We start from the raw sequence: 20428 nt of genomic DNA, 5'->3' as shown, positions 1-20428 counted from the left end.
GGTCATAATCAACCTTTATGAGGCCATCTGTAAAATAAACACAAATTTACCAATATTTCCCCATTGGCACATATGGAACTGCATCTAGTTTCACTCATAGCCAACCCCTATTATCTCTGACCATCATATAGAATGCAAGCCTCACCATTCATTCTATTCTTTTATAATCTCATACACATAAAGACATACATTCTTGTCTTCGCTGATCTCCTGAGATTGTCAGACTGAAACTTGCATTATCTTTCAAATGTGTTTCATAGATCATTTTGCTTCCCTTGCACCCTTCCAATTGATAGGTTGTTGAAAGTCCTCACAACCCTGTCACCTGGAGGTAGTGTCTAGGATGTCTAACGCTGCATATCTGCACTTATACTATGGGCCTTCAGAGAAGGAAAACTCTGATTCCAAAAACCTCCGCTGCCTTGCAGCATACCTCTTCAGGGGAAAGGCTAAGGGAGTAAACCCCGACAGAAAATCTGGAGCCGGAGTCCCTAAGGCGGTTTGACGTTGTAGCCAACACCGGCAACTCCTGCGGCGCACCTGAAGCCAAGCTGTATTGACTCCGTCTTTCCCTTGGATCCCTCAGCTGCGAAGAGAGGGGGGGGGTCTGCTGCATGGGCAACAGCAGACCCTCCATATCACCCTGCCCAGGCTCTGTAGCTTCAGCTTCACTGGAGAGGACACTCCAGCGTCATTGCAAGATGTCGATTCAACACGGGAGGAGACAGATACCGTGTCACTCCCGAGTCGGACTGCACAACCATTCTCTGCGGTGCAGATAGACTCTTAAGAAGCTACACCATCGTCTCTCGAGACGGACAGCTGCCGATACGATACTATGGGCCTTGCATCCACAGGAAACAAAGTCCTTTTGTTTTTGAAGACTTGGGTGAATTCCTTGCACTAGTATACCTCACATCGCCCTTTTTATGTCCTCTAATATTTGAAGACATTGACACCTCTCAAATCCAACTATATTCCTGGGAAAAATTAATCTTCTATAAATGATTTGTCACACAAGGTATCCCCTGCTTCCAGTTCCTTCAATTTCACATCTTCACACCAAGTTACTGACTCATTCTTATGTCCATATATTTGATAATGTCTGTTTAGGTCTATTCTTCATGTGAAATCTTAAGACCCAACATAGTCTCTACTACAATTTCCTAAATTTTAAGTGCTATAATTCCTTTACCCCTTCACAACTACTTCACATGGACTTTAAAAATTTAAAAAAAAAAATTATGTCAGCTTCTTACTAAACTCAGATTGTTAAAATAAATTACTTTTTTCCCTTAAGTCTCCTGCATCATCCACTTTGTAGAACAACAACAATAAATCCATTTGTTTGTCCCTCCAAAATTGTAGGACTCTTCTTACTTCTCCACCTCTGTTAAAACTAAACACTCAATTGCTTGGCAATTGGGTCATTTTATTTTTCAAATGCTTTCTTTCCTTCTATTTCTTTTATTAGTAATAGTCTTTTATTAAAACTGTTGTTTTAGCCTTTTAACATGGCTGTCAATTTTTAGTTTTACCCATCTTTTTTCTAGTCCATCTTACATATGTTAATAAAATTTTTTAAAAATATTTTAATCACATCAACTAAATTCATTATTTTACAGTCACCACAAGTAAACTCCAAAGTCTTCAATATGATATACAAGGTTCCTTGTTGTCTGACTGTGGTTTATAAAATCATTCAAATCACCTGACATTTTATACTGTTGTAATTATGCTAATTTACTTGCTTTATTTTCTAATAAGAAACTGTATACACTGATGCTAGTCTTTATTAAGACCCTTCTAAAATTTTCTTTTCTGTTCCATTAAAATTCTTTTTAATATGTGTATATTTTGTATAAAAGGATTTAAATTTTTATAATTACTTATTTGTTAAATTTTATTATTAATTTTTTATTCTGTAAAAGGGCGTTTTCTATACCACTTTTGATCTCAGAAAGCTGGCATATTGTCTGGAAGAATATAACTGATTTAAATATTCTTCATTGAGTGAAGGAATAGTTTTTATATGATGTACATTTGGTTCATAATAAATCTTATGTGTTAAAAATGGAGCTCAATTCATATCTTAAATAGCCAAAGCACAGCCTAATACATGCTGCTATGCTAAGAGTCATGCTGATTCAACTATGAGAAAAGATCCACTGTCATCTTTTGCAGTGCAAGGCCTGACTACTTTAGATATAATGTATTTCTTGCCCTTTCCCATCATATTTCAATGAGAAAATGAGATAAGGAGCAATTTCATTAATAATGGTGACATTTTCCTATACAGGTAGAGTCTACCTGTATCTAAAACTTAGATTTCTAATGTTGTATCCAATTTTATTTCCATTCTTTCATACAACTGTGGGTGCCAATATATTAAAATAAGGCAAACAATGTTAACTGAGAGAAATACACATTATAAAAATGATCAATACTTATAGATCATCTATATAATCAGTTTGTGGCATTTCAAAGATTTTTCTGGAGTCCACTGATGAATAAGTATTTAAATGTTTACTATATTTGAATCAGAGACATGGAAATAGGGAATAAACTGATGGCAACCAGAGGGTATGGAGAGGGGCAAAGCGGGGGTAAGAAGGAGAAGGGTCTAGTTAAGAAACAAGTATAAATGACCCATGTCCATGGACAACAGGGTGGGGACTGGCTGTGGGAGCAGGGCAGGGGTGGGACTGGGGAGAGTAATGGTGAAAAATTGGGACAACTATAATTGAACAATACAATAAAAAATAAAAAAGAATTTAAATGTTCACTACATTTAAATAAAAATTAGGTATGAAACAAATAAAATTATGTGAGAGAACACAGGAGTAAGAACAGACACAAGTCAGTTTTCAACTTCAGTTAATAATTTAAATAGATGTGTCAACTTGGAGACATAAAAAGAATATATATATTTAGAAAGATTTTATGGTGTGTCTTTAGCAAAAGACACCATAAAATATTTTTAATTTTATAATAAAAAATATTCATCTGATAATAAATATATTTCAAAGTCACAGGCTGTTGTAAGGGAGAATAATTATATATAAATATTTCATATCTCTTAGTACAAGACAGTAAAAAATAAGCTCTTTTTCCTGTGGATGAAAATATGCTTAGTGGTGCTTCCACGTTGTCTGGTAAGATACAAAATGAAGTCAGAGAAGAGGACAGCACAGCTCATTATGTTCTGTGTCAGTAAGGCAGAGCTCATGGGTAATATTGCTTCTCCCCTACTACTGGCAATGGAGATGATTCCCACCGTTTATGACACAAGTCCCCTGTGCTCACGTGATAAGAGTTTTTGAACTTTCTTTGCAGAAATCCTTCCTGTAAAACTATTCAGTCTTCCTTTTTTATTTCTCATCTCCTGCCAAGAGCAAGGCAGAGAAAGACTCAATGTGAACATTTTATTATCAAGTTAGGCAAGACAAATGTCATATATCAAACTAAAAATAGGTTTGACTCCAATATATGATTCAAGACAAGCTAGAGTCAAATTTCTCTTTTTATTAAACCATTTTTTTATTGTTATTCTATTAGAGTTGTCTCAATATATTCCCCTTTACCTTCCTCTGCCCATCCAACCTCCTGTTCCCACAGTCAATTCCCACAATGGTGTCCACGTCCAGGGGTCATTCATACATGCTCTTTGAGTAGTCCCCTTTCCTCCTGTCCACCATTATCTCCCTTCTACCTCTCCCCTCCCCTCTGGGCACTTTCAGTCTGTTTTATATTTACATCTCTGTGATTCTCTTTTGTTTGTTAGTTTATTTTGTTCATTAGATTCCTCTTACAGATGATATCATATGGTATTTGTCTTCCACTGATTTGCTTATTTCACTTAGCATACTATTCTTCATACTAATACATATTTTATATGTTATATGCATTATATACTGTATTCTTTTGCCCTGGCTGGTTTAGCTCAGTGGATTGAGCGTCGGCCTGCGAGCTAAGTGTCGCTGGTTCGATCTTCCAGTCAGGGCACATCAGAGAAGGAAAACTCTGACTCCAAAAAACCTCCGCTGCCTTGCGGCATACCTCTTCAGGGGAAAGGCTAAGGGAGTAAACCCCGACAGAAAATCCGGAGCCGGAGTCCTTAAGGCGGTTTGACGTTGTAGTCAACACCGGCAACTCCTGCGGCGCACCTGAAGCCAAGCTGTATTGACTCCGTCTTTCCCTTGGACCCTTCAGCTGTGAAGAGGGGGGGGGGGTCTGCTGCATGGGCAACAGCAGACCCTCCATATCACCCTGCCCAGGCTCTGTAGCTTCAGCTCCACTGGAGAGGACACTCCAGTGTCATCGCAAGATGTCGATTCAACACGGGAGGAGACAGATACCGTGTCACTCCCGAGTCGGACTGCACAACCATTCTCGGTGGTGCAGATAGACTCTTAAGAAGCTACACCATCGTCTCTCGAGACAGACGGCTGCCGACGATGATGACGACTATTCTTCAGTTCCATCCATGCTCTCGCAAAAGGTAGGAGTTCCTTCTTTCTTTCTGCTTCATAGTATTCCACTGTATAAATGTACCACAAATTTTGATCTACTCATTTACAGATGGGCACCTAGGCTGTTTCCAGCACTTAGCTATTGTAAATGGTGCCACTGTGAATAGAGGGATGCATAAGTTCTTTTGAACTGGTGATTCAGGATACTTAAGGTATAATCCCAGCAGTGGAATTGCTTGGTCAAAAGGCAGTTCCACTTTTAGTTTTTAAGGACATTCTATACCATTTGTCACAGTGGCAGCACCAGTCTGCATTCCCACCAACTCTGCACTAGGGTTCCCTTTTCTCTCCATCCTCACCAACACTTGTTTGTTGATTTATTAATAATGACCACTTTGAGGTAGTGTCTCATTGTGGTCTTAATTTGCATTTCCCTGATGGATAGTGATGTTGAGCATTTTTTCATATGCCTATGGGCCCTCTGCATGTCCTCCTTGGAGAAGTGTCTGTTCAGGTCCTTTGTCTATTGTTAATTTAATTGTTTTTCTTCTTGGTGTTGAGTCAAAGGAATTCTTTATATATTTTTTGAGACCAAATCCTTTTCTGAATTATTACTGACAAATATATTTCCCCACATAGTTGGTTTCCTTTTCATTTTTTTTTTAATTTTATTTGGACATGTTTATTTACTTATTTGTTTGTTTGTTTATTTATTTTATTTTTAGAGAGATGGGAAAGGAGAAAGAGAAAGAGAGAAATATCACTGTGTGGTTGCCTCTCACTTGCGCTCCCAACTGGGGACCTGACGTGCAACCTAGTTATGTGCACTGACTGGGAATCAAACCAGCGACACTTGGCTAGCAGGCCGACGCTCAATCCACTGAGTCATAGCAGCCAGGGTCCTTTTCATTTTTATAATAGTTTCTTTAGCTGCACATAAGCTTTTTAATTTGATGTAGTTTCATTTGTTTATTTTTTCCTTATTCCCTTTGCCTTAGGAGCTATACTGGCGAACATATTGCTGTGTGGAATATCTGAAATTTTATGTTTTCTTCTAGGGATTTTATGGTGTCATGACTTATATTTAAGTATTTTATCTGTCTTGAGTTTATTCTGGTGTATGGTGTAACCTGGAGGTCAAGTTTAACTTTTTCCATGTACCTGTTCAGTTCTCCCAAAACCATTTATTGAGGAGGTTATTTTTACTCCATTGTCAAGATAGACCACATGGTAGGATACAAAATGAGTCTCAATAAATTCAAGAAAATTAAAATCATATCAAGCATCTTCTCAGATTACAATGTCTTGAAACTAGAAACCAACCTCAAGAAAAAAATTCAAAAATATTCAAATACATGGACACTGAATAACTTGCTATTAAATAATGAATGGGTTAACAAAGAGTTTAAAAAATTAAAAAGTTTCTGAAAACAAATGAAAATGAACACAAAGCATCCCGAAACCTATGGGACACAGCAAAGGCATTCCTGAGAAGAAAGTTCATAGCAATACAAGCTTATCTAAAAAAGATAAAAAAAATCTCAAATAAACAACATAACCTTACATTTATAATAACTAGAGAAGCAACAACAAACAAAGTCTGGAGAGTCAAAGGAAGGAAGTAATAAAGACCAGAGCAGAATTAAGTGACATGGAGACTAAAAATATCAATTGAAAGGATCAATAAATCCAGGAGCTGGTTCTTTGAAAATATAAACAAGTCTTTAACCAGACTCATCAAGAAAAGAAGAAAGAGAACCCAAATAAATAAATTCAGAAACAAAAGAGAAGTTACAACCAATTACAGAGGACTGTAAGAAATTACTACAAACCACTATATTTCAAAAAAATTGGACAATTCGGGTGAAATAGAAAAATTTCTAGAAACATACAAACTTCCAAATTTGAATCAAGAATAAGCCAGAATAGGCTGATAACAACTAGTGAAATTGGAGCAGTGATAAAAAATCTCCTAGCACACAAAAGCCCTGCATTGGACTGCTTCACAGGTAAATTTTACCAAACATTTAGGAAGAGCTAACTCCCATTATTCTCAAACTATTCCAAAAAATTCAAGAAGAGGGAAGATTCTCACACTCTTTTTATGAGGCCATTATTATCCCAATTCCAAAACCAGGTAATGACAACAAAGAGAGAAAATTACAAGCCAGTGTCTCTGATGAACATAGATGCTAAAATGCTCAAAATACAATTGGCTATCTAGATCCAGCAATACATTAAAAAGATTATACACCATGATCAAGTGGGATTCATCTTCGGGATGCAAGAATGGTACAATACATGTAATATACCACATAAACAAAAATCACATGATCGTATCAATAGATGCTGAAAAATTATTTGATAAAGTCCATCACCCATTTATGATAAAAGCACTAAGCAAAATAGGAATAGAAGGAACATACCTCAACATAATAAAGGCCATATACAAGAAGCCTACAGCCAACATCATACTCAATGAGCAAAAAACTAAAAGCTTTCCTCTTAAGGTCAGGAATAAGACAAGGTTATCTATCTACTTTGACCACTTTTAGTCAACATAGTATGAGAATTCTAGCCACAGTGATCAATCAAGTAAAAAGAAATAAAAGGCAGCCAAATTGGAAAGGAGGAAGTAAAACTGTCATTATTAGTATATATTGCATGACAGTGTACATAGTAAACCTTATAATCCCCATCAAAAAACCTACTCAACCTAATGCATGAATTTGGCAAAATAGGAGGGTACAAAGTAAATGAAATCAAAGGCATTTTTGTACACCAATAATGAAATATCAGAGACAGAAACTAGGGGAAAAAATCCCATTTACTATAGCAACAAGAAAAATAAAGTTCCTAGGAATTAACTTAACCAAGGAGGTAAAAGAGTTGTACTCAGAGTACAGAACACTGAAGAAAGAAATCAAGGAAGGTATAAATAAATGGGAGCATGTACTGTGTTCATGGACTGGAAGAATTAACATCATTAAAATGTCCATACTACCCAAATAAATCTATATATTCAATGCAATCCTTATTAAATACCAATCACATATTTCACAGATCTAGAAAAAGTATTTCAAAAATGCATATGAATCCAAAAGCAACCTTGAATAGCCTCAGCAATCTTGAGAATGAAGAACAAAGTAGGAGGGATCACCATACCTGATATCACACTATACTACAAGGCCACTGTAATCAAAACAGCCTCTTGCTGGCATAAGAACAGACACATCAATCAATGGAACAGAATGGAGGGCCCAGAAATAAATCCATGTCTCTGTGGTCAATTAATATTTGACAAAGGGAGCAAGAGCATAAAATGGAAAATCAACATATTAATAATAGTAATCCTTTTGATTTATGAACACAGTATACCTTTTCATTACTTATGCTTTTGCTTTTTATCAGCACAGTTGTTTTCAGTGTATGGCAGGTCTTTCACCTCTCTTTTCATGATGGTTATTATATCAAACTTTATTGATATTTTTATAAAATGTATTATTTTTATAATTTCAATTTCCTGTTGTTTCTTGATCATATATAGAAATATAACCAACTTTCAACTTTTGATTCTATGTCCTACCAAACTCATTATGTTTTTTATAGATTCCATAAATGATTTTTCTAATAAACAACTTGACTAAAAATAAAGACCATACTACTCTTTCATCTTTACATAGATAATCAATTCTTGTGTAAATGAAAATAGTTTTATTTATTTATTTCAAATATAGATGACTTATTTGTACGTTTGTTTTATTGAAAAGATTAGCATCTCCAATATAATGTTGAATAAAAGTGGTATGAGAAGACATCCTCGTTTTGTTCCAAATCTTAGAGGAAACACTCTTAGCTTTTCAACAGTGATGTTAGCTGTAGGTTTTTCATATTTTTTATCTGGTTGATTTTTTTTTTATTCTGAGATATACTTTCTGTGCTATTAATACATTTTAACTTCATTTATTAGTCTTAGAATTTTATATCTTTTCATCCTTTTTCTTTTAACTGATATTAATGTTTATATTTAAAGTGTATTTTTGGTAAGCAAAAGATAATTGGGTCTGACTTTTTATGCAATCTCATGATCTCTACTTTTAATTATGGCTATATTAACAGTTACTTTTAATGTAATTATTGATATTGTAAGTTTTCAGTCTATTTTGAGCTGTGCATTCTGTGCATTTTCACTGTGTTTTATCTTTGTTACCATTTCCTTTTTTATTATATGAATTCAATAATGTTATGACAGCATTTTATATTTTTGTTGGATTACTAGCTTATTATTATTGTTTTGTCAATATAGTAATTACTTTGGGATGTATCATACGCTTCTGAGACTACCTTCAAATGATATACTACTTCACATCTAGTGTAAGAATCTTGCAATTCTATAACCACATTTCTCCCTTCCCAGTCTTAATTCCATTATTGTCACACATATGATGAAAACCTCATATTACAGTCTTTTGTTTTCTTAATCATCATTTACTTTTCAAGTGTTCTAGATTAAAATAACAAGGAGTAATCTTGTTTTTTTAACAAATAGTTACTATTTCTGGTGGTTTTTATTTCTTTGTGTCAACTGGTGTCATTTTTCCCTGACTCATTTTGGATAATTTTGTTACTGTTTTCAAGGTCATCATGGTTTTCTGCAATTTCTGTTTTGTCATTAATTTTATCTAGTATATGTTTCATCTTAAGCATTGCTGTCTTATTTTCATCTAGAAGTTTGATGTTCATTTCTTCATATGTATCATGACCCTAGTTAACTGTTTGAACATATGGAATATGGTTTTAACTGTTTTACTGTCCTTGTCTGTTACTGTTTGGGGCCATTTTTATTGAATTGATTTTGCTTCTCATTGTGGTTTATATTTTTTCACTTCTTTGTTGCCTATTTGTCTTCAACTGGATCAGACATTAAAAAATTTACCTTTATGAATATCAGAATTATTCTTTAACTTTGTTACAAAGCACAATTACACTACTTGGAAACAGTTTAATACTTTTGCATTTTACTGTTGAAATATATTAAGTGGTATCATGGCAGTATTTATTTTAAGACTAGTTATTTCCTATTACTAACAAAATAGACTTCCACACATTTTTATGATCACATGAATCATGAGGGTTTACATTCTGATTGTTAAGAATAGGTACTATTCTCTCTAAGATGGTTCTTTCCTAAGATGTGGACAGTTTCTTTAAACACATGCACTTGCCAGTATTCTACTGAATACTGGTCTGCTGAATAATTGAGACCCCTTCACAGATTTCCGAAGTGTTCTCTATATGCAGCTCTATTTTACTTATTTTTATTTTTATTTTTAAATAATTATAGAGTCACCAGCAGTGGCAAAAATAGTAACAATTCCCATGTACCCCTCACACTGCTGTCTCCAATGGTGACATCTTACACAGTTTTAGTAAAATATCACACCATGGATCTTAAAACCAACTACATGCTGATGACTTTCCATTTAATTGATTTTTTAATTTTTTCCATTTTCCAATTACAGTGCAGATTCAACACTATTCTGTTTTAGTTTCAGTTGTACAGCATAGTGGTCAGAAAACCATGTACACAGCTTTCTTTTAAAAGACACTCTGTCTTGGTCCTTCTGGACACTGAGCTCCACCTCTTTAATCCAGTGTGATTATCACGTTCCTCCTGGGTTTCCCTGTGACAGTGCATGGACCATCACTCAAACAGTGATCTGGGAAAACATAGGACTTGTTTAATTTGTTTTTCATACCTTAGTAACCATTTCCTTCATTGTCTGATGTTCAGTGTCTTGAAAAATGTTGTTTCACATACTTTTTCTCCCCTTTTTTCTTTTCTTGTCTTGCCTTGCCTTTCCTCTTTCTCTTTCTTTCTTTTTTTCTTTCTTTCTTTCTTTCTTTCTTTCTTTCTTTCTTTCTTTCTTTCTTTCTTTCTTTCTTTCTTTCTCTTTCTTCTTTCCTTCCTTCCTTCCTTCCTTCCTTCCTTCCTTCCTTCCTTCCTTCCTTCCTTTATCTTTTGTCTTTATTTCTTCTGTTTTTCTATATATGGTTTGTTTGTTTTTTTTGTCTTTTTCTTCCTTCCTTTTTTCATTCTTTGTTGCTATTTCAGGTGAGAGGATAAGCTAAGTTCCTTTTATTCTATTTTAGCTAGAAACAAGGGAACCAGTTCTTTTATCCTGACTTGAATAAAGTTATTAGAATATTATTTGACACAATATTTGATTAATCTTAACTGCTTAAAATTTTTGTAGTTTCTAGGAAGATAATGTGGGCATATTTATGTTACTCAACACAATTCATTGATCCCGAAACTGCTATAACAGAATCATAAAATATTTATCATATGAAAATATTATGCATTTTGAGAAAAAAAATTGTATAAGTAAATTATTAAAAATCATTAGTGGATTACCAAGTACCAGATACCCATGCACTAATTTGTGTAAACTTCTCTATAGTAATTACACACTAGTACATCAAAGGTAAGGTAACTGAAAAAGTAGGTATCATATCTAAGTTTTGTTGCAAATGATAAAAACAATTCCAGATTATTTTCAAAATAATATAGTTCAAAGTTGTATCTCAGAGTTAGAAATTCAGGATGTTTTATATTCATTAATTCAAAACTACAAGGTACAAAAAACAGTTTTCCCATTTTCTCTGAAGTTTTGATATTTGTGAGTACTAATCTAAAGAGACCTCTTGGACATTTGAATAAGATTGGAATCTACTAGGGAAACCAAAACAAAAACCAAAAGGTATTATTGACACAAAGAGATCTTGGCATGCACCTCTTGAACAACTATAAAATAGTTTAATTCTTCCCTTCTCATGTAATATAAATTCTTACAAACTTCTGATCCTGTAATTTAAGTTGTTACATCATATTTTAGTGAAGATGAAAATGCCTAGTAAAGCACTAAGGAAAAAAAGATGCTAAGGTAATCTACCAGGACAAAGTGTCACAAGTATAAAAAAAATCAAACTGAAAGATTTCTATGAAAACCAGTTATTGGAATTGAATTAAGACCACCAAAAGAATAGGAAAGGTTGAATTTAGAATTAACTCCAATTCATTTCACTCTTTAAGGTCATTGAAGACTTTAAGATCAGTTGCAAAAAAACATTATTTCTGTGACATGATCTTTTAAAATTATTTGCCACGTAGGCTTACCATTCAAAACATCTTCTTCTTGGGATTCTAAGATCATAGCATACATTCTGTCTGGTTGAGGTAACCTTTATTAAACTTTCATAAACATTTAGATCAAACTGTTTTTAAATCCTGGTCACAGAAGTCTGCAAAGATAGCTAGCATCAATAATCAATACTATATAGTACAATAGACTTTGGTTTGTTTGTTTTGTCTATACTTGAATTACAAGATCTTCAAAACCATCTTTAATCTGCTCAGATTGTCTATGTCTACATTAGATAGTGTCTTTAAAGTTCTCAGTAACATTATTTTAAAATTAAGAAAGGTATATTAATTATTATCTGGCCTAAATTAATATATAACTTCAAGAGCATTTGTTATGACAACTACCACAAAAAATATCTAGAGTAATTTTGGATGGTAAAAAATATATATCAATAGAACCTCATTGCTTTAAAACTTCACTTAAAATGATGCATATTTACATGTTTAGAAACTTGATTTAACTCTAAATTATACTGAAGAACTCAGTTTTCTAAAAATTTTATATGAACTATTAGTAAAAAAACAATAAAATTGAATTTAACATGTAGTTGTTAGAAGCACATCTTCCCATATACACAAATTATCTATGAGACTTGGAAAAAACAAATCAATAGAAACAAATATCTGATCAATATTATATTCTATTAACCAAAAGCTGAATTTGATTGGATTGGGAGGATTTATATTTTTTTTCCTAAAATTAAAAAATATATATTTTATTTATCTATTTTCAGAAAGAGAGAATGGGAGGGAGAAAGAAAAGGAGAGAAACATTGATGTGCAAGAGATACAATGATTGCTTGCCCCCAACTGGGGAACTGGCCCACAACCCAGGCATGTGCTCTGACTGGAATAAAATTAGCTACCCTTTGCTTTGCAGGCTGGCACTCAATCCATAAGCCACACCAGCAAGGGCTACTATTTTTAAAATATTTAAAATAGAACTTTAAAGCTGTTAATAATGTAGTTTACAAAACATTTATTAGAAATTTATCAATGAAAACCAGAATACAGTGTTTCAGTTAGTTTGGTTCGTTATTGTTATAATTAATGGTTGTATTTATATCATCTTGCCTTTATAGTCACAGCTTTCTTTCAGAAAACCCTGGAGTTTTGGGTACCTGCAAATCAAACCTAGTGATCTTTTTTCTTTTTCCTTTATGATCTTCTTAGTTTGCCTGAAGCAAACTTGTTCAGAAGGAAGGGCACCTGGAAATTGTGCACTTCTTTGCAGAATACCATGTAATATTGAGAAATCCATCCTGAAATAGGTAAGAAAAAAACTTTCCTCAAACAAGGTATTGTTTTTGCTTCTTCTGCCTTAAATAACTATAGGCTACATAATTCCCAAGCCTATGATAAATTACCAAAGAAAACATAAGACTGAGTAATATCACTCCATACTGTTTTTTTTTTCACCACAAAATTGGGGGGCCAGGGGAAATATGAACATTAGTTCATTTTAGTGTTCCAGAGAAGCACAGTTTAGAACTACCTTTCTGAAGCAATAGTTCCTTACTATTTTTAAAATTGTTTTTTTTTCTTTTGAAACAAGGCTGATTACTTTTCATTTTTAATATCTCTTTCAGGTCCCACCAACTTCCCATAAGGTTCTAATGGTGTGTGCTGCCTTTCTGTGACATTTCTCTATATCAATTATTCTGACCTTCTGAAGCAGATTTTCTATCATAAAGCTCTCTTTTGGACTCCAAAATTAAATTATTTTCCTTGTCTAAGTTAGTTCCTCATACTTTTGTTTAACTATACAGTAAAATGCTTCCTATGTATTGTTCTTCAGAAAATGAATAAGTGTTTTCTAACTTGGGCTAAGAAGTCTTCTTTGAGACTTACAGGCATTGTGCATTACTCTCATTTTAAGAAGTCTAGCTAAACATTCAAACACAAGCTACCAAGGGAATAAAATGAACTCCTTTATAATAACCTTAGTTAGAGCCTCCTTTTTATGTTCTGCTTATTTGTTGAAGCAAAGGGAAAGAAGAGTTGACAAAGTGGCCTGAAATATGGTGCCTGGAATTAAATAGCAAAGACTAAAAGTCCAGCAGAGGTAAGAAAGTGCAAAGGGCAACAGAAGGAGATTTTAAAGTTATGGGTGGTAAATAATGCAATATAAAAAAAACATAAATTATAAAATTGAAATCTATATAATTTTATTAACCATTGTCCCACAATAAATGTAATTAAAATTTGAAAAATTTTTAAAAAATTGAATTGCACACACACACACAAAAGTTCACCTGTATTACTTAAAAGTCTGAGACTCTGAGCAAATTAATTATCTGTTTATATATCAGTTTACTCTTTTATATAATCATTGTTACAAAGGAGTATGTAACTGTACCAGAATCATAGAACCATTCTGAATATTAAATTACAAAATATAAATAGTCAACATGCTACCTGCCAAATAACAAGGTCTTAAACAATATCACTCATTATGATTATGACAAATATTTTCACTCAATAGTACTTATTGAGTAACTACATGTTCTGAGGTAGGGATAAAATTATGAATGAAACAAACAGCTTGCCCTCTGGCAACTATAGTTAGTGACAAACAATAAAAGCAACACAATTAGTAATATCTGATTACACACTACAATAAAGTGTTAAATAACAAGTAGAGAGCAGTTATCCAAAGAAAATAAAACAAGAGGATAACATGCCTTAAATTTTTTTAAGTAAAGTTTTTGCCTGGGGGATCAATGAATGCTTTTCTGAGAAAGGTACAAAGTTTTTATTCAAGACATTCAATGATGAATAGAAATAAATTCAGGAAAGGGTAGGTTAATGAAAAGAAAGTTGCTATAGAAGGACCAGTGACAGATTTGTGAGGCCCAAAAGCAGAGAAAAATGATAAAGGCCATGGAGTCTGAAGGACAGATGGTGATGAGAAGCTTTGGGTTGAAAGACTTAGATAGCAGACAAGGGACAAGTTATTCGGGGCCTAGATGGTCAAAGTGCGAATTGAGTTCAGAGGACGGTGGAAACGTTTCTTGGGATCAGAGGGAGGAGAGCCAGGGATGTGACGAAATAGTTCAGATTTTTATTTTATAGTTTTCATTGACTCTCATATGGACAGTGAATTAGAGGTGGCAAAATTAATGAGGAAAGATGATGCAGATAGCAGTTGCAGAAGTTGTGTTGAAAGAGGACAGTATCTTAGAATTGGTATAGACAATGGAGATGGAAATGTGTGGGATAGATATGGGGAGCATTTTTCATGTGAAAGTGACAGGGCTAGATAGAATATTGAAAGTGATAGGAAAGAAAATTTAGGCAAATATAATCCTATATTTCTGGTTTGTGCAAACTAATATATGGAGAGCTAACCTCTGAGACAGAGAAGGACATTGAGCAAGAGAGAAGGAAGATTATGAGCTCAACTTTCTATATGTTGTATTATATTGTCTTTGTGATATCCACCAGAGAGCTCAAGCAGAGAGCTGGATGTGTGAGACCACAAGTCAGGGGAAATCTAGGCTTTGAGTTACAACTCTAGAAATACGATTTATGGACAGTAACTAAAACCATGGAATCATATCACTGCACTCTGTGAGAATTTAGAAAACTAAAAAAACAAGCAGTTAAACATGACATCTTTTCCCCTACTCACATCTCTACACAATGCACTGATATAAATATTTCTCTTTAGTTTCTTAGTTTATTATATACTGAATTTTCAAAAAACTATCCACATCAAAACATATACTGATCTGAATAGCTAGGAAGTTATACACTTTCCAACAACTAAGTTCATACAATACAGAAAACTGTCAGGAGCCTATCACTATAAAAGTTAGAAATCTTAATGGTACAATGGTCAAGGTATTAGATACTGAGATTTGTTTATTTATGTCTAGCAGGGTGAATATGACAAAAGCTGGGTTTGGAAAATAAATTAGCTCACAACTATCTTCCTGCTAACTTTACATTTCAACTTCATGATAATCTGATCTTTCTAGAGTTCTGAGAATATGGGCTGCTTTACCCTGAGCATCCTCCAGCTGCTGATTGAACAAGTTGAACCAACTGAGCTGTTTATACTTGTCTAAAACAATGTTCCTAACTAGTAAGAGACCAGATGAATAAAGAGATTAGAAAATCAGGAAAGAGAACAAAAAAGAGGGCAACTCTTCCTTTATATGTGAACATAAATTTCAGCATAGAAGCCAGAATTAATAAAACAAATTGCTAAATATCAAACATGACATCACAGTACGATGATATAATAATGATCCAAGTAATCAAAATTATCATGCAGGGTTTATGTAGTTTACATACTCATTTATCATTATAAACATTATATAGATTTACTGCATGAGTTATGATAGAAACAAACAGAATCACAGATGGAGAGCAGATGACAGCTAGTGGGGTAAACAGGTCAGGGGGTAGAAGGATTGAGGAAAAAGGAAAAAGGACTCAGGGACATGGACAGCAGTGTGGTGATTGCTGGGGGGAGATGGGTATAAGCGGCTAAATGTTAATGGAAAAAATACAACAAAGATTAAATTTAAAAAGTAAATCAACATTACAAATTATTTTGCATATTATTATCCATTCAATATCTAATTTTGGAAATGTCTCTTTCATGAAATGAACCTTATTTTTACCACATATTAATATTATACATATTGATAATAACTATTACTAAGTTCAGTAGTGTAAATTCAATCAACCATAGTCACAGAACCAAAGTTCTATGAAGGTTTAGGATCATATAATACCCCTGAGAATATTATCAGTGCTGATTTGTCCAGCAAGAAATTTAAATTAAAGGATTTAATTATTAATAAAAATTTAAAAATAAAATTAGGCTTGATTTCAGTATTTTACATATGCAGAATATCATAGGAGACCCCCATTCTAATAGTAACTATGATTTAAGGTAGTAAAAGACTTATTTTCAGAATACTTTTTATTTACAACTCTTTGTGAATAAAAACAATGATATATATTTGAAAATGAGGTACTGAAAATTAAGTCTGATAAGTGTCTCCCTAACTGAGTTGTTAAAGTTATTGGCTTTATTTTTTATGACTTATATAAATATCCTATTAATATTTTCAAATTCTCCAACTAAGCAGGAATATCTTCAAAAATTATGCCAAATATGCCTCATTTACATAGTAATGTATTTGTTATAAAGTTGTTTTATTTTAATGATCAAACATTAATATTCCCAGAAGATCAAGTATTTTAAGCTGATTTGAATATTTTACAAAACAAAATTTAACCTACTTTTTTCCTTGAACTGAGTCACAACATCAAAATTAATAAAGTAGTAATTAGTTAATATTTAGTCTTCATTTTAAATATATAAACTAAATTGCTAAATATTTATAAACTATTTGCCAAAACTAACTAACTAAATAAATAACTTTTATACTTTCTCAACCAAAGGGGATAAAACCCAACATATTTTATTTTAAGAAATAATAGGTTTAAGACTATAGGTAACTAGAGAATACATAAATCATATAACTTCATGGTATAATTGGTGCCTAAAGTTATAACATTTGTGAAGAAATATCTTAACTGAGAAATAGGTAACTACATTTGCTCTCTTATATGTGGAAAAAAAACTTTGACATACTTGAAAATTGCAAGTAAAACTACTTCCTCTCTACTGTTATATCTTACATTATATTAAATGTCTTAAAATATTACTTTTTATGTTCAAAGCTATTAAGATTCAAATTTAAATTCACTTAATCCATATAATTGAAATAATTTAAGGATTTCTTTGTATCTCTAATCTCACATTTGTCAACATTATTAAAGTACACTTATATATTATTTTGTTTTATTTATTGTTTTTGTGACTTAATTTCACAAGAAGCTAATTCAATCAACCAAGTTAAAAAGTTGTTTCTGATTTGTTATTGGGAGGTAATTAAGTTTATTAATATGTTCATTGCTGTTTCCTATTTCTCCTATACTTATCTTTAATAATGTGTCTGGTACCATATGAAACAAATGCAGATCTTTTCATATCCTCCCTACATGCCAATACTGGTAACAATCTAGTGCAGAATAATGAGTCATTCTACAAAAATGTAAAACTTGGGAGTTTCCTGTGTGTGAAAGTTTTCTATAAGTCTTAAAAAGAGGAACTCTACTCAAAGAGGTGTAACATTAGAAATAAACAAGAAATAATATTGACCTGCTTACTAAGTATACATTATCCCAGTGAGCCAACAAATCAGGAAACCAGGCAAACTGAAGGCCAAGGGGCTCAGCAACAGTTTAATTCTAGGAATTTGAACAAAGCAAAAGTAAAGTTGGATAAAAAGGAAAGTTGGGATAGAGAAAATGACACTGTATTTCATGGAGAAAATAAGAGAGAGAAGATAACACTGTGGTCCAATAGCCTCGCTTTGGCCACCATATTCCTCCTGGAATATATATTCAAGCCACAGGGATCCCAGGTAACATGCTAAGTCAGTTTCTGGGCCAGTATATGAGATGCATTTCAGTGGTGTTTAAAGCAAGTTTCACCTCACATCAGGTAACTCGACTGTTACAATTTAATGATAGATAATGACAGAATACTATTTTCTCAAAGATATGAGAACCACTCAATCTAGAGAGTTACCAAAATGAATATATGTTCAATTTGTGATTACAACTCTAAAAACTTGCAAAAGAAAAGCAATATGTTTGAGCCAAAAGAAATTAACGAACAAACTTTTAACGAAATTACGGCTGGGGTAATAAAACCCCCGCTGGTATTTCTTAACCATAAAAATGGCCCATCTGAAACATTTCAGACTTACTAACTACCAAAGCACACGAGGGTCGGGGAAACGCGTGAGGAGTGGGAGATGCTTGGATGTCCCGTGGGGACTTACTGTACCTGTGTCCACATCCTTCACCTGTTGCCTGGCTCGAGCTGGCCGGCTCCACTTTGAGCTCTTGCAGGACCAACCCTTTCTCATGTGGCCCAGGAAAGTCCATGCCAGGCACTTCCTCCTCTTCCAGGGATTCAACGTAGAAGAGGGTCCTGGCCGGCTGTTGGGTGCCCTGCCCTGGCGCCCCTTGCTGCAGCCTCGTGGCCACTGGCAGCAGGGTGCCATTCAGTGGGTTGAAGGAAGAGGAGGAAGAGGATGGCGAGGAAGATGAAGAGGAGGAAGAAGAGGAAGGCTTCTTCCAGAATGTGCTCACGCTGCCTTTCTCTTGGTTTTTGAACAGGCGGCTCTGGCTAGGTCCCCAGTGCTCGAAACTGCTGCTCCCGTCCTGCTGCAAGCAGCCGCCCCCAGCCGGGCTGCCCGGGGACGACGACGGGTGGCTGAAGAGTTTCCAGCGGAGTCGCAGGATGTGCTTCACATCGAAGTCTTTTCGTCCAGAGCCCGACATGCTTGACGCCAAGGACGGCAAAAGGAGCTCAGCTGGAGCGGGAGTGGACGGGCCAGCTGGTGGGGAGGCCAGCAGAGCCTGGGGCTGGAGGAGGCTGGAAGCGCTCTCTGTGTCCCCAAAGTAGACGGGGCGAGACAGGGTGCGCACCCTACCAGGCGAGGACCGAAGCGCGAACGGCAGAGCTGCGCGGCTCAGCTGCGGTCAGGTCGCAGGACTCGCGCGGGGGGAGCCCACGGGCTAGGAGCAGAGGTAGGAGCGGGACGCCAAGGGCTGATAATCTCGGTCCCCGGGCAGGTGCCCCGTGATTACGGAGGGAGGGACGACCCTGGTGCTGAAGATGCACGAGGGAGGCAGATCTGAGCGCTCCGAAGCTCCGGAGGCTGCGGTAAATGGATACACCTCCCTGGGATGCGCCCGTGGCACAGCCTCAGTCGGGAAGGTGTGGGCTCTCCTATCCTTGCAGCTGAGTTCAGTGCCTGGAAAGCGCAGAGAGAGGGCGGGGGAGAGAGAAAGAGCCCCAAGTCGCCAAGAAGCGCTCCCCCCGCCCGAGCCTTCGCCGTGCACCTGCGCCCCTGTCCCTGGCCTCCCCGAGAATGCTCTGAGAGCTTGCCTGGTATTTCTGGGAAAGTCAAATGCCTTCTGCAAGGTGCAGAAGAGTGGTTTTATATAGTCAGTTTGTAAAAGAGAAAAATAAATATTCCAGAAAATATAGGGAGGCAAAAGGAAAAGCTGTCAAGGTCCTCACAGTACAATTTTCTCTCTGCCTCAGCGCCTCCTCCTCCCCCGTAAGTGACGCAGATGTGCTCTGGGGCCTATACGGAGAGATGGAGGGAGGGAGGGAAGGCTTCAATCTTCTTTATGCAAGTGAAGCTGCTGCTCTTATTGTCCCTTTGCGTGTGTCTTGTCACCTTTTTTCATCCTCCGTCCTCACCACACTACTGTGTAGCAATAAAAGTAAAGCAAACAGGCATTATGCTTTAGCATCAGTAAACACCAAACATGAATCATAGCAGCATAAACTTAATAAGCTGCCATCCGTTTTCAGGTTGCAGGTTAATGGCTTGAATTATTTAATAAACAGAATCCTTTAACCTTTAGCCTTCGTTTCTCGGTAGTGAGAAGAAACAGGGATGCTGGCGTCAAAGGATGGTGATGCCACCATTCGGACACTTACATTGTGATTTGGTCCTTAATGCACTCAGGCAGTACTTCACCCTGGGGGCCAGAGGCACGCAGTAGAAATTTGAAGGTGGGCATCTGAGTGCAGAGAATGAGGATTGGAAAATCGGTGCATTTGGTGTGTAGCTTTCGAGTGCGAACTCTTCTCAGTGTAAACTGAGAAGTGGAATAAAATGAGAAAAGGGGATTT

At 35.3% G+C, this 20428-nt stretch overlaps 1 protein-coding gene across 2 annotated transcripts in view; it reads right to left on the bottom strand.

The window, feature by feature from the left end:
- KLHL1 (kelch like family member 1) overlaps nucleotides 1–19059 on the bottom strand; it is a 323324-nt gene extending 304265 nt beyond the window's left edge. For both annotated transcript variants that reach the window (XM_090257994.1, XM_090257995.1), the window contains exon 1: nucleotides 18560–19059. In XM_090257994.1, the coding sequence (XP_090114120.1) occupies nucleotides 18560–19059 (500 nt within the window). The remainder of the gene's footprint in view (nucleotides 1–18559) is intronic.
- Between the last annotated feature and the right edge of the window lie 1369 nt (nucleotides 19060–20428).

Source organism: Furipterus horrens, unplaced genomic scaffold (genome assembly GCF_987537825.1).
Source record: "Furipterus horrens unplaced genomic scaffold, mFurHor1.1.pri manual_scaffold_12, whole genome shotgun sequence".
Classification (NCBI taxonomy): domain Eukaryota; kingdom Metazoa; phylum Chordata; class Mammalia; order Chiroptera; family Furipteridae; genus Furipterus; species Furipterus horrens.
This window is presented reverse-complemented; position numbering and strand designations above follow the sequence as displayed.